The 14,315-nt window shown below is 44.8% G+C and overlaps 2 protein-coding genes across 14 annotated transcripts in view; one reads left to right on the top strand and one right to left on the bottom strand.

The window, feature by feature from the left end:
- Positions 1-1,848, bottom strand: part of NMNAT2 (nicotinamide nucleotide adenylyltransferase 2) — a 225,398-nt gene extending 223,550 nt beyond the window's left edge. For both annotated transcript variants that reach the window (XM_027565547.1, XM_027565546.1), the window contains exon 1: positions 1,759-1,848. The gene's annotated coding sequence lies outside the window, so the exon portion shown is untranslated. The remainder of the gene's footprint in view (positions 1-1,758) is intronic.
- The window catches only part of SMG7 (SMG7, nonsense mediated mRNA decay factor), an 86,302-nt gene continuing 73,597 nt past the window's right edge, over positions 1,611-14,315 (top strand). For 4 of the 12 annotated variants that reach the window (XM_027565528.1, XM_027565532.1, XM_027565534.1 and 1 more), the window contains exon 1: positions 1,859-1,925. Coding sequence is in view for 5 of the 12 variants with exons in the window: in XM_027565539.1 (XP_027421340.1) it covers positions 1,897-1,925 (29 nt within the window). In the remaining 7 variants the exon portion in view is untranslated. Of the gene's footprint in view, positions 1,926-2,109; positions 2,179-14,315 lie in introns of those variants that run through there. The other 8 variants (XM_027565531.1, XM_027565540.1, XM_027565539.1 and 5 more) reach the window with 7 other exon arrangements.

The following is a 14,315-nucleotide window of genomic DNA, read 5'->3' on the forward strand; positions in this document are numbered from 1 at the left end:
CTACTTCTCACACTCCATATTATGAAGAACCCATTCGTTACTGGATTTTTTTTTTTTCTTTTTTGCCTCAAACCTGAGATAAAATACACATAATAAGCATTCAAAAAGATTGGGTCTAAGAATGAAAATCCATTTCCTAAGAAACCTTTCATTGGAACTTTGCACGTGTCTGTTTTTCTTGACACTATCTTACCCAATGCGTTCCTCTCCAACCCAAAAGATACATAGTGATGAGTTCTGAAATACTGCAGACACACGACAGAAGGAAATTTGAAGAGGAGAAAGGAAATGGGACGTCTGCTTTTGATAAGCAAGTCCCGGGGACTCCCACTGCGGGGAGGCGTGCCTCTCAGAGGGATGGCGGCCCTGAACTTCGCACCGTGTCCCCTGTCCTAAGTGCTGGAAAAACCACTTGTCAGCCTTCCAAGATGAGTTCCCACCCCAACTCCGGCCTCCTCGTGACAGGAGATGGCTCGTGAAGGCAGAGCGGGGAACTCCCGAGGAGGCTCCGTCGCCGAGTGCGATTGCGGGGTGGGGTCTCGGGGATTTCTGTGAGGGGCCGACCCGCTGGGGAAAGTCGGCTGTCCCAGTCGGCAGAAGAGGGATCTCGGCAGTCGTGTGCCGTTCTCCTCCCTCAGGGACCCCGTCCTGGCGGGACCCCGCCTCCCAGAGCCCTCCCGGTGATGGGGAAACCCCTGGCCCGCCTCGCAGCCTAGCGCCGCCGCCTCGCCCAGTCGGCTCCAGCCCGCCGCCCACCAGCCTTCAGGCCCGGCATCTTTTTCGTAGGCCCGGCCCTCCCCGCGTCCGTCACCGAGAGGAAAACTATGGAGGCGGTTCCCGCCCGCAGGCGGGTGGAAAAGCCCATGGTGAATGCCTCGGGGTCTCCCCCATCGCTGCGGGAAAGGGAAAGGGGGGAGAAAATGAACCTCACTGCCCAGGAGAACTACCCGAATTCCCAACCTGGGGGAGGCCTTTATGATGGAAGAGAAGCCGAGGGGAAACCCTAGGCACTTTTCGGGGAATCCACTAAGCCAAGGGAGGGTCATTCAGCCTGCACACATTGGTTACTATGACAATACAGCTACAGCCTCCAGTTGCCTTGACAGCTGCTTATCCAATCCGATTGGTTTCTTTTCTCTCCATCCCTGGGCTCCACCCTAACCCCTCCAACAGTGTCCCTGCGTGCAGAGGGAGGGGCCCTAGAAAAGAGGAGGGGGTCCTTAGAGTCACTCTAGGGCGCGAGGGCGGACCAGAGACAAGGGACTGGGGGCCGGAACTGTAAGAGGAAGAGGCGCGTTTCCGGTCGGGAAGAGTGGAGGAAAGGAAAAAAGGAAGAGCGAAATCGGACGGAGTGGAAAGACGGGGGAAGACTTTGAGTGTAACTCCCGATTGATTTGGGCTCGATGTTCCCGGTGAGGCTGGGGTTGCCCCCTCGCGCGGGAGGAGAGGGGTGGGTTGGCCGGAAGCCGCCAAGCGCCTCCTGTGGGCCACTCAGCAGCCGCACAGGCGCCGCACGGCTAACTGATCCCAAGAGGGAGCCCTACACAGAGGCGGAAATCACCCGAAGGGACCGGCGCCGCTGAAATCTCGCGAGAGACCCCCCCCCCCACTTCCTTCCGCTGCTGTCCCTCTTTCCCCCGCCCCCATCCCTTCTCCCTTTCCCTCCCCCCTTCCCGGGTCGGAGTGTCCCTGCGCCCCAAGGGCCGGAGCAGCAGCGAGAGCAGCTTTCCCCGCTCCCTCCCACCTCGCCTTACTCACCCCCACCCCCCCGCCGAGCGAGGAGGAGCCGGAGGAGAGGAAGATGGCGGCGGCCGCCAGCACCCGTGGTGCCGCGGGGCCGCTCCGAGGAGCCTGAGAGACGCGCAGAGGCTTCGCGGAAAGACGCGGCGGCGGAGGATGAGCCTGCAGAGCGCGCAGTATCTCCGGTGAGTGTGGGGGCCGGCCCAGTACGGAGCCGGGGAGCGGGTCGAAGGTTGGGGGCACGGAGCAACAGACACAGAGGTGGTACGTCCGGGGTGGCGGGGGAGTTGCTGTGTCCTCTCTTTTCCCGGTTGGGAGGCGGGGGCTGCGAGAGGCTCGGCGGGAGGGGGCGGAGCGGGCACACTCTTGGGTGCCTATCCCCTCCGCGGGCCGGGCTGAGTTCCCGCGGAGCTGGCTGGTCTCGGTGCGGGGAAGGAGGTTAGGGAAGCGTGAGAACGTGTGTGTGTGCGCGCGCGCCCGGGGTCGCGGGCTCGCTGGCGAGTCGGGGCGGGGAGGCGCCCGGGGAGGCGGCGGCGACCCCGAATGGAGGTGGGTGTGGAGGGGTCTGATCCCGGCGGCGGGGAAACGTGGTGTGGTTGTGGGGCTGGAGCGATGGCTGGGGAGAAGGCCAGGTGGAAGTCTGCACACCTGGGGTGTGTGGGGAGGCCTAGAGGAGGGGGAGGCCGCCGGAAACTGGAGTTTGTTCATCGTTCTGGGGTTGGAAGTACTGAGAAATAATGTCATCCTTAGTTAGTTGGTGGGGTGGGAGTAGGGGGCATAGGGAAGGGAATGGATGAGGAAGTGAAGAAAGAAGGAGGTACTACGGCCGGGGTTGGATTCCCCAGAAGAAACTGGGTTAGAATCTGTCGGAAGATACCATTCGGAGAGTAGTGTAGATCCATTAAGAGTGGTGTAAAGAACTTGTATGTCGAGGTAGGGTGACGCATGGGTGCAGAGTGTGAGAATGTGATGTGTATCAGGGGAGGGTTTAGGGGGCGATTAATACACACTGGAGAAGGAAGATGCAGATTGGAACCAAGTACATGGTGGCGAGAGCGTATTGCACCAGCTATTGTGCAGCTTGGAAGGTTCCATGGAAGCAGAATAAGAGCTTGAAGGTAGAGATAAACGGGGGTCAAGATCCTGATGGCACAGGAAAATGAGATTGTTAAGAACCTAAGACTAAATGGGGAGTTGCTACTGCTTAGAAAAGGGGAAGGGAGACCCTGAAACAGGTCTTTTTGTCTTTCAGTAGCAAAACTAAGAATGGCAAACTTATGGTAAAATGATTTAAAAAGTGGTTTCATACCTTGTGGAGGAGGGAATTGGATGGGGTAGTAGTCTGAAATGAGCAGAAAAGTCATTTTAGCCATTTAGTGAAGTGAAAGTATTGGTGTGGGAGTGGATCCCTGCAAGAAAAGGTTTGTAGTTAAGTGCTACATGAGGGTAGCTATTCTGCTTTTGAAAGTAGTAATCGTTTTATTAAGCGGAGTGTGTAGAGAAGGTTGAGATCTTTCAAGTATGGTGGAATGCCTGAGTTTAACTGACAGCATGTATGCCCAATGACTGCATGGTAGGTAGGTGGAATTATAGGGGTATTTCAAGGTCCTTTTTCTCCTTTATTATCCCTTTGTTGTTTAACATATCAGATAAGCTTAATAAATACAACCGTGGTGAAGATGTATGACAGATGCTGTAAAGGAGAGATATGGAAACTGTCAGGACAGTCCTTAATTTTAAGGAATTTGCAGGTTAGTATGTATTAGGCAAGTAAACTATGGTAAGGATCATAAAGGATAACAAGTGTCACCAGTCCAAAGGCAGAGTATTCGAGCAATTGGGATGAATCAGGAAAAGCTTCCTTTGTTTATTTCCTCATTCATACACATGATTCATCAGTCATTTTGGTGATCACCTATATGAGAGGCATTGTACTAACTACTAAGAGTATAAAAGTAAGACTCCACCCTCCTCTTACAGAGTTTGCAGTTTGCTAGGCTTCAAGGAGAAAGCAGCACTTAAATTGGACCTTAAGGATAAACAGTGTTCTGAGAAGTGTGGATTGCGAAGGAGGAATCCATATGAAGGAGACTGAGCAGAGATATATAGAAAGGAGGATTGGGCTCTGGGGGAAGTACTCAGTCCAGTTAAACAGAAGCATAAGGTGATGCAGCTGGAAAAATTTAACAGTTTCATAGATTAAGTTTGACCCCTTCTTTTTACAGATGAAGAGAGCATAGCCCCCAAAAGTTAAAATTATTGAGGATCATATAATTGATTTGTGGAAGCTAAAACTCAAATATAGGTCTTCTGACTCCAGACCAGCTATGCTGTGTTCAGCATATCTGAATTTACCCATTCTTTCCACAGATATGTCTTGAGAGGTTGCTGTATTCTAGGCACTGAGGATTCAGTGGTGAATGATTAACAGTGAACATGGGAAAGTATTTGCTGATGGAAAGATGCAACAAATAAACATAGGAACAGATAAATATGTTTACCAGGTGGTGATAAGTACTAGCAAGAAAAATAAAGTAAGACAGGGATGTGCTGTTTTATATAGACAGGGTGGTCAGGGAAAGTCTATTTGATTAGGTGCCCATAGAGAAAAATCTTGACTACTTCGACCTTTAGTGTATCATTAAAATGAGTGGACAATGGAGACTCTGAGAGGGTTTGTTTAGAAGGGAAATCACATGTTCATAGCTTTGTATTAGGAAGGTGCATCTGTGTGGTGGGCAGTTAAGGACCAGAAATAAGGTGGTGTCAGTGAGACTGGAAAGGTATGGTGAAAAGCAGATCGGGAGAGTGGTGGTATTTTTTTTTTAATGATGATGAATGATGTTTGAAAAGCCCAGTTTTTAAAAATATTTATTTATTTGGCTGCACTTGGTCTTTGTTGCGATCTTGTTCCCTGACCAGAGTTCTAACTCAGGCTCCCTGCAGTGGGAGCTCGGAGTTTTAGCCACTCGACCACCAAGGAGGTTCTGTGGTGGTATTTTTAGTGGGAAGATCAGTTGGCTTTGAGAGGCTTCTATGTTAATGTATCTTGTGTTTTTAAAGTTAGCATGGTAAGGAAGACTTATCCTTGGGTTGTAGAATCAATAGTAGACACCTGGTAATGAATTTAGTTTTTTAAAGAAGGGAGAAAAGAATAAGAGTGAACACAGGTTAAAATAGCCTAAATTTCCCAGCTAAAGCTGAACAGGCAAAATTGAATAGGCGTAGGACCTGAAATCACATAAAGATTCCTGAAAGCCAGTCTTTTCTTAGTCTTGCTCATCTGTCTTAAGTAAATAAAAGCAAATCTTAGGGCTAATAGTTGACAGAGATGAGAAGAGGTGATAAAATAAGACTTGCACCAGCCAGAATTTCCCTCTTTCTCTTCTTTAGATACTCACTGCATTTGAAGTGTGCTGGTAACTAGTGGTTACCAGTCGGGATGGAGTGGGATGCAGTATAGGGGTGGAAGAGTGGGAGGTATGAACTATTGGGTGTAAGAGAGACTCAAAGATGTATTGCACAACATGGGAAATGTAGCCAGTATTTTATAATTACTGTAAATGGGCAGTAACCCTTAAACATTGTATTAAAAATTAAAAATAAAATCTGCTGTGCGAGTCTAGAGAATGTCTTCAGGGAAGCATTATATTCACTTTCTTTCCTTTGATGACTGTGGAACCATTGGTTTTTATAGGCAACCTGGGGAGGATGCTGAGTGAGTGTGGCTGTGAGTGTAGCAGTTATTCTTTGTGACTTTCATTTTAGGAAGAGTGTTGGTGTCTACCTTTGTCAGTGGTGTAAGACCATGACTGGGCAGTCTTTAGACTGTACAGCTACAGGTCTTCCTCATGTAGATGAAAATTAGTTTTGTCTCAGCTGAATTAATTTGTCAGAGTAAATGAGTTGGTGTTGAAATGGTGGGGTGGTGGCAAATCAGGGGATAAGGTGACAGTTTCAAAAGAGTGAGAAGTGAGGATATGAGGTAAGAAGCCTCAGTAAGACAGAGAGGGAAGTCAGCATCACGGGGACTGAAGTAGTCTTGAGTTGTAGAAATAGTGTGCAGATGAAAGCAAAGATAAGCCTGTCCTCTGTATGGGTGATGTTCTGGGCAAGACAGAATGATGACTCTTTTTTGTTGTTAAAAGGGGAAGGGAGTGTCACTTTTTAAAATAGACCAATTAGAGTCCTATCCAAATGATTAAGTTGAGAATACATTTTTATATTTTATAAAAACAAATGGTCTTAAATATGGGGCTTTCAGACTGAATAACACTGGAAATTTAATACTCAAAGAATTCAGTGTTTTCTTTTTTGATTTATGACAAAATGGAAAGATGTTTAAAGACTTTGCCATCTTTGTTGAATAAAAGAAAAAGGTGTATTGAATATAGTTCATTTGAGAAGGGTAGGCGAGGGTGAGAATAGGCCATAGAGGAGACAGTAGGTGAGGTATGACATGCTTTAAAAGAATAACTTTCGAAAGAATAGAAATACGGAAATTAACATGTCAAGGTTGGAAAAATGGAGCTGGGTAAGACTATGCCAAAGCCTTTGATTGTGTGGATGACAATAAACTGTGGAAAATTCTGAGAGAGATGGAAATACCAGACCACCTGACCTGCCTCTTGAGAAACCTATATGCAGGTCAGGAAGCAACAGTTAGAGGTGGACATGGAACAACAGACTGGTTCCAAATAGGAAAAGGAGTACGTCAAGGCTGTATATTGTCACCCTGCTTATTTAACTTATATGCAGAGTACATCATGAGAAACGCTGGGCTGGAAGAAGCACAAGCTGGAATCAAGATTGCCGGGAGAAATATCAATAACCTCACATATGCACATGACACCACCCTTATGGCAGAAAGTGAAGAGGAACTAAAAAGCCTCTTGATGAAAGTGAAAGAGGAGAGTGAAAAAGTTGGCTTAAAGCTCAACATTCAGAAGACGAAGATCATGGCATCTGGTCCCATCACTTCATGAGAAATAGATGGGGAAACAGTGGAAACAGTGTTAGACTTTATTTTTCTGGGCTCCAGAATCACTGCAGATGGTGATTGCAGCCATGAAATTAAAAGACGCTTAACTCCTTGGAAGAAAAGTTATGACCAACCTAGATAGCATATTGAAAAGCAGAGACATTACTTTGCCAACAAAGGTCTGTCTAGTCAAGGCTATGGGTTTTCCAGTGGTCATGTATGGATGTGAGAGTTGGACTATAAAGAAAGCTGAGCACCGAAGAATTGATGCTTTTGAACTGTGGTGTTGGAGAAGACTCCCTTAGACTGCAAGGACATCCAACCAATCCATTCTAAAGGAGATCAGCCCTGGGTATTCTTTGTAAGGAATGATGGTAAAGCTGAAACTCCAGTACTTTGGCCACCTGATGCGAAGAGTTGACTCATTGGAAAAGACTCTGATGCTGGGAGGGATTGAGGGCAGGAGGAAGAGGGGACGACAGAGGATGAGATGGCTGGATGGCATCACCGACTTGATGGACGTGAGTTTGAGTGAACTCTGGGAGATGGTGATGGGCAGGGAGGCCTGGCATGCTGCGATTCGTGGGGTCGCAAAGAGTCGGACGTGACTGAGTGACGTGATTGAACCGAACTGAAGTATTAAAGTACCAGACTGGGAGGACATCATTAAAGTTGTTTTGGAAGATGAGTACATAGAATAATCATAGCCATAGGGAGTATCAGGTCAAATCTGGTTGTAAAAGGTGGCCACTGGAGCTTCTGCCCGACACCTACTGTGGTTGTGGGAGGCAACTGTTCCCTCTGTCTTCCCTCCAATAGTCTCCTTTGTTTTTTTTGTCTTTAATTTCTTTTTATGCTGAAGGTTTTCCAGTGGCATCCACTTGAAGTTGATCCCTGGTGTTAGACCACTTCACAGGAAAGGACTACAGCTTACCTGTTTTGTAGAAATTTTCTGAATAATACTTCTATGGGTGGAGAGGTGCATTCCAGTAGCATTTTCTTTGTCAGAAACTTTGTTTCCAGAAGGAGGGATATACAGCAGCCACAAGGTTTTTTTCTGAGATAGCAGAGAAATGATTGTCATTTAAATACTAATTAAAACATCCAATATGTTGTAAGATCAACTTTGTCACTTTAAACCTTGAGACAGAGGGAGATAAAGGGAATGGATGAGACTGGATAAAGCAGCAAGCAGAGTCTTTTTCTAGCCTGGAGAGGAGAACTAGGTCATGGGATCTTTTGGGGGAAATACGAATACTAAATAGGGTGGGCTCCAGATTCTGGAAGAATCTGGTAATGCAGGACTGGATATTCACTGTCCCTGGAAGGCTCAAGAAGTTCTCTAGCATGTACTGATGCTAATTCATATGGTCAAGAAGTCTTCCTCTTACCCATTCACCCACCCCCCCACTCTCATGCTGAAGATTTAAAATAGCATTGGTCCCAGAGATACAGCCAAATGTGGCTGATTTTCCAAAAGTGGTAAAATTGTTTGAAAAAAATTACCCTCTCACATCTTATAAGTCTATTTTTTGTTGCAGTAGTGTCAATAGCATTTTACCTACTTGGGTATTAACTGGCTAAATTATTCTGGCAGTTAATTTCTGCTTTACTTGTGGTTTCAGTTGGACTCAAAATGTATACTTCCTGTTCCAGCCTGTGTTTCATTGCTTTCTAACAGCTGCTCTGTTTTACCTTCATGGTCCATGAAGCACTTGCTGAGTTTTTGTTTTTTCTTTTAAGATATGTTATATTAAGATCTGGACCCTCTAGTGTAGCAAGTTTGTCATGAGGCAATTTTGGGATGGATGAGAGTTCAGACTTAAAAAGGGCTGTTTTGTTGTATGGTGGAGAAATAGCATTTGTAGCCCGCAACTGCATCTCTAACCCTGGCTAGCCTTTCAGATTTCTGTTACTGGTGGCATGAATAAGTACCTGAAAGTTTAGGTGGGTTTGTTTAACTGATCTTTTTCAGAGAATAGACTATTAAGCAAATGTCTTCTGGATAGTGGATTGTTCATCTGTATGTGGGTGTTTTGGCAGGTGGTTATCACATATTGCCATTTAATTTTGTAATCAAGCTGTATTTGAATTGTGAATAGACTTGTCAATGGCCTGAGAAGTTACAACTTAGAAGGACTTAATCAACAGTTACCTAAAAATACCGTGGTGGCATTTTCGCCAGCATGTCACACTGTAAGGGAAAAGTTGTAACCAGCTCCTTTCTTGTTAACAGGTAAGCGGAGCTGTTTAGACAGATTGTTTTCACCTTCCCTGAGGCCCAGTTTTTAAGTGTAGGTGACTATGTTAAGAAAAACGTTATGATTCTCCGGTAGACTAGGTAACAGTTTTGCTCAGGGTTGTGCTGTAGATAATTCCTTGTGGGGAGCAATTCTGTGCATCATGGGATGTTTAACAGCATCCTTGTCCTCTCCCCACTAGATAACAGTATCATTCAACCCCATTCGTGACGACCAAAAATGTTTCAGCACATCGCCAAAAGTTCCCTGTGGGTGCAGATTCACTTAGGTTTATTTTTTCCCACCTCCTTCAAACCGCAGGTTACAAATAAGGCTAAGGCTTCTCTTAGCAGTTTGGTTTTAGGTAGTAATAGGCCAGTTACCATGTTTAGATTTTACCTATATAAACCTGTACAAGTTTTAAATGTATTTATTTAAAAATTGTGTTTTATTTTACTGATAATTACTGAATACTAATGTGCAGATCACAATTATAGGGGCTTTGCCTCTGGGAAATTCAAAGATACTAGAGAAAGGTTATTAGTGAGTGAATTGGTAAGTGCTACAATAAACACATACTGTGCAAGTTTAAGGGAAAGAAACTTTATTCGAATAGAGTTGGGATGAGGAAGGTATCTTGAAGGAGGTGAGATTTGGTCTGGGTTTTTGAATATGGTTGGGACTTGTAAAAGTAGATATTGGTTAAATTGACATTTCAGGCAAGAAGAACATCTTATGTCTCCTTTATTCCAAATACATTTTTAAAAATTTTATTAACTCATTCAGTGTGTAACGTTAGAATTCTAGCCAGGCCTTTCTAAGTTTTCTGTTATGGACAGAGAATTAGACATATGTGAAGTGTTAGTTCTGAAGACTTGGTGGCTGGGAGAGGTCTTGAAAAGGGAAAAGCAATTTGGCAGTGGGGTCCTGCAGAATCCCTTCCTTGACTCTGTTCTTGATTATGTATTACTCCCTTTAGAACCTTATTTCAGATGTGCTGTGTTCCTTCTTTTAATCTTTTTAATCACTGCCTTTACTAGTTTTCTGTTTCGTGGACCAAACTCAGCTTTCTCTTAAAAGTTCTTGCCTGTTCCCGTTTTCCCTTTAAGCTCTGTCCGTCCTTGATTTTCTTTAATGTAACAATTTCAAGTTTGCCCTGTACTATGTTTTTCCTTTTGTTTACCATCTTCTTTACCTTAATCCCTTGTAATACAGCCATTTCTCCTTAGCACTTTGTTGGATTTGACCTTTCCAAAGGTGCCAGAGACCTAATGGCCAGATTCACCCATTGGTTGCTTTCCTCTCTCACACACTCAGACTTTTGCTTTCCTTTTCCTCAGTCTTTCTGTGTTCTTCTCTTATCTGTCCATCCATCCTATCAGTAAACATTCAGTTTGGACCCAGATATATCCCAGATCTCTGGAGGATGAGATGAGAATATACTCCTAAGTGGTTTCTACCAGGCCGCATAGGAGCTTCCCAGGTGGTGCTGGTGGTAAGGAACCCACCTGCTAGAGGTGTGGGTTCAGTCCCTGGGTGGAGAGGGATGCCTGGAGGAGGCACGGCAGCCCGCTGCAGTACTCCTTCCCAGAGAGTCCCATGGGTTCAGGAGCCTAGTGGGCTGCAGTGCATAAGGCTGCAAAGAGCCAGAAGCGACTGGAGCACCTAGCACACGCGCGCACCGGGCCCACAGGTAAGTACACAGCTACCACGTAGTTCTTAGCTTCTATGATGCACACTCTGGGGCCTTAGGGGAACTTGGTGAGCTCTGTGTGTTTTAGTGCTGAGATTATGATTACCCTACCTCTTATTTTACTTTCCTGGTCCGCCTCAACCCACTTGGGACAAAACGAAAGGCATAGCCCTACTCCTCTGTTTCCTTTCAACGTTCTTTTTCCCCTCAGAAATCGCAGTACTTTTGCGTCTTTCATCATCATTGTTTAAAACCTGTCAAGCACCTACTTAATATACTCCTATGTCCTGTGGAGACAGATTGGTGAAAGAGACCACGCCTGCCGTTCACAGAGCTTATAAACTAATGCAACAGGCATAAACACACAAAAATGCAGAACAAAGTGCAGTTGGGCACAGTGCTTTATTGTGGTCTCTGGGACACAACTGCCTGTTCTCAGAGCACGGGTCTACCACTTACAGCTGTGCTGCCTTGGGCAACCTGCTGAAGTTTCCTATATCTCAGTTTCCACATCTGAAAAGGGAGGATAGTTAACAGCATCTATCCCTTGGAGTTATAAAGGTCAAGTGAGTTCAGTGTAAAGTGCTTGGGATAGTTCTGGCATACGTAAGCGTATAAGTTTTAGCTATGTATGATGCCTGAAAATTAGCCCCTGGCACTGACTAATCTGATAATTTTTCACCACTGCCTTCTGGCCATTCCTCATTTTAGAAGTCTTTCTGTCATAGCAAACTGAACACGCTTAAAGGTAAACTCTTGCTCCTACCGTTCTCTCCCCGACCCCCATGCTTTCTCATTCTTCTCCATTCATGCTGCCACTCCCCATCTTCCCAGTCAGGTTTAAAACCTGGCAGTCATCTTTGAGTTCTCCCAGTTTTCCTCACCCTCTTCCACACATAAACCGATTTGGAAAGTGTTGCCTTCCTGTTGTCTGCTCTCTTCATTTCCAGCACTGTCGGTTTATATGCATACTCTTGAAACAGTCTTCATGTGATACCTAGCCCTGCAATTCTCGCAAGTAGCAAGAAGAAAGCACTGACTTCGGGTTTTTAAGCACTGCCCACTACTTTCCGTTTTTGAACTAACAGCATCTCTGGGTGTTGATTTCTTTGTCTTTAAACTGGACGTTGATCTCATAAAATTGTGGGCAGTGTTTTTAAAAAGCAGATTTATGTATGTTTACTAAATTATGGTTCTCCTTCAGGCCCTATCACCTGTCCCCTTGCCAGTTAATCCTTTGCGTTGCTTCTGTGTTATTATTCCTGAAAAGCATTTGTATGTGGCTTTCCCAAATGCTGCAGCTCCTAGTTCAGCATTCTTGCCCTTCCATAAAGTGACCCTCATCTACCTCTGCCACATGGTATCTCCTTACTTTTTGAAAAGAATCAGCCACCCTAAGCCAGAGTAATGTACTCATTGTCTTCTAAACATCGTTTATCCACTCCTGCTTTAATCTATCTTCCAAAGCCATTTCACTTGTAGGAGGTACTATCCTCCACTCTCAGGTTTCACCTTCTCTGTGAAAATTTCTTGTCCACCCTGGTGATTTCTGCAGTCATTGACTTTTTGTAGCATTTCATGTCTTTCAGTCATCTGGTACATACAATTTCTTAAATTTGTAAAGACCTTTTTTTTTTAATATAAGTGAATTGTCTCTGTGGTGAGACACATTTAGATAGGGATCATGTCTCAGCAGTTTTTGAATGCACAGTGTACATAACGGGTTTTAAATAGAGTTTTTATGCTTCTGTTTCATTTTTGCAAAACATTTATGGAATACTTATGAATGCCAGTGCTAGACTCTAAGAATATAAAAGCAAATAAACTGAATTTTGATCTTGAGGCTAGTGGTCTCCTGGGGGAGAATGTTGCACAGGTATTTCAATATACAGTTGGTCCTCTGTACATGTGGGTTCCCCACTGGCAGATACAGCCAACTGTGGATGGAAAATATGGGGGGGGGTTGGAATTTCAGAAAGTTGAGAAAGCAAAATGTGAATTTGCCAAGCACAGGCGACTGTGTACATAGTATTTACATTGTATTAATAGCTATTTACATAGCATCTGGGCTTCCCTGGTGGCTCAGTGGTAAAGAATCCGCCTGCCTGCCGAGCAGGAGACACAGCTTCAGTCCCTGGGTCGGAAAGATCCCTTGGGGAAGGAAATGGCAACTCACTCCAGAATTCTTGGCTGGCAAATCCCATGGACAGAGGAGCCTGGTGGGCTACAGTTCATGGGTCACAAAGAGTCAGACATGATTTAATGACTAGACAACATAGCATTTACGTTGGATTAGGTATTCTAAGTAATCTAAAGATGATTTGAAATATACAAGAGGATGAGGATGATGTGCAAAAGCTGTATGTAAGCACTACACCATTTTATTAATATATAAGTGACTTGAGCATCTGGGGATCATTCCCCTCTGATACTGAGGGGTATTTACATGTGGTAAATACCAAGGTAAATGTTTTCAAGGGATGCCATGAGTATACTGAAAGTGAAAGTGAAGTTGCTCAGTCCTGTCCGACTCCTTGCAACCCCATGGACTGTAGCCTACCATGTTCCTCCATCCATGGGATTTTCCAGGCAAGAATACTGGAGTGGGTTGCCATGCTGAGGGAGGTTGAATTTTTACTGCCTGGGAGTTCAGAGAAAGCTTCTGGAGTTGAGCCCTTGAGCTCAGTCTTAAAGGTTGAGTAGGGTTAGTCAGGTGAACAAAGTGCAGCAGGCAGAGAGGAACAGAATGAGTATATGCTTGGGAACAGTGTGTTGGAGGAACTCTAAATCTCATTCTGTGTTTCCTTTGGGAGTTTGACGTTCTCTTTCAATAAACTTGGTCATTAGTCTTGCAGGAGTAATTTATATCTAGGTGGCTGGTGTTTGTTGTATATGTTTCTACCATAATATGAAGACAAAAGAGAAATTTTTGTTATGCTTCTAGTACTTCCTTTGATATACATAAAGATTTAAATTTCCTTTCCGTAATTTTGAAAGTCGTCTCATCTTAGGCAAAAATTAGTTATGTGGAACATCATAAAATTATTATGTAGGGGAAAGTTTTAGTGAATACCTGTAATTCTGAAAATAACTTTGGGTGGATAGGATTTACATTATAGTCTCCTCACCTGTTGAGATCAGACATGGAAAGGAAGTGAAGGAGAGGGAAAGAGTTCTGTAGCGTTGGCGGGAGGGGGGTGAGGGTAGAGATCGGAATATTAAATACAGTATCTTTGGATTTAACTTTTTCAAGTCTGTCTTTCTAAAAATAAGGTAGACCCTTTTTGATGACTAACATCTTGTTCTCACTGTTCTTGATGGCATTTCCCTTCTGTAGTGTCTGTCTCAAGTGAGAAGCATCATTCTAAAATCCATTGTATTTAAAGAATTGCTGTATTGATGCATTAATATTCTCAGTCTGTTTCCAAAAACTCCATGGGCTCACTGACTGCACTGAGTCCTTTGTCCATCTCTTCTCTTCCCAAAGGCCTAGTATTTCAGTGCTTAGTTGGAATACAGTATATTAGAATATGTTTTGCTACTGCTGTTGCTGCTGCTGCTAAGTCGCTTCAGTCGTGTCCGACTCTGTGCGACCCCATAGACGGCAGCCCACCATGCTCCGCCGTCCCTGGAATTCTCCAGGCAAGAACACTGGAGTGGG

The sequence above is a fragment of the Bos indicus x Bos taurus genome, chromosome 16 (genome assembly GCF_003369695.1).
Source record: "Bos indicus x Bos taurus breed Angus x Brahman F1 hybrid chromosome 16, Bos_hybrid_MaternalHap_v2.0, whole genome shotgun sequence".
Classification (NCBI taxonomy): domain Eukaryota; kingdom Metazoa; phylum Chordata; class Mammalia; order Artiodactyla; family Bovidae; genus Bos; species Bos indicus x Bos taurus.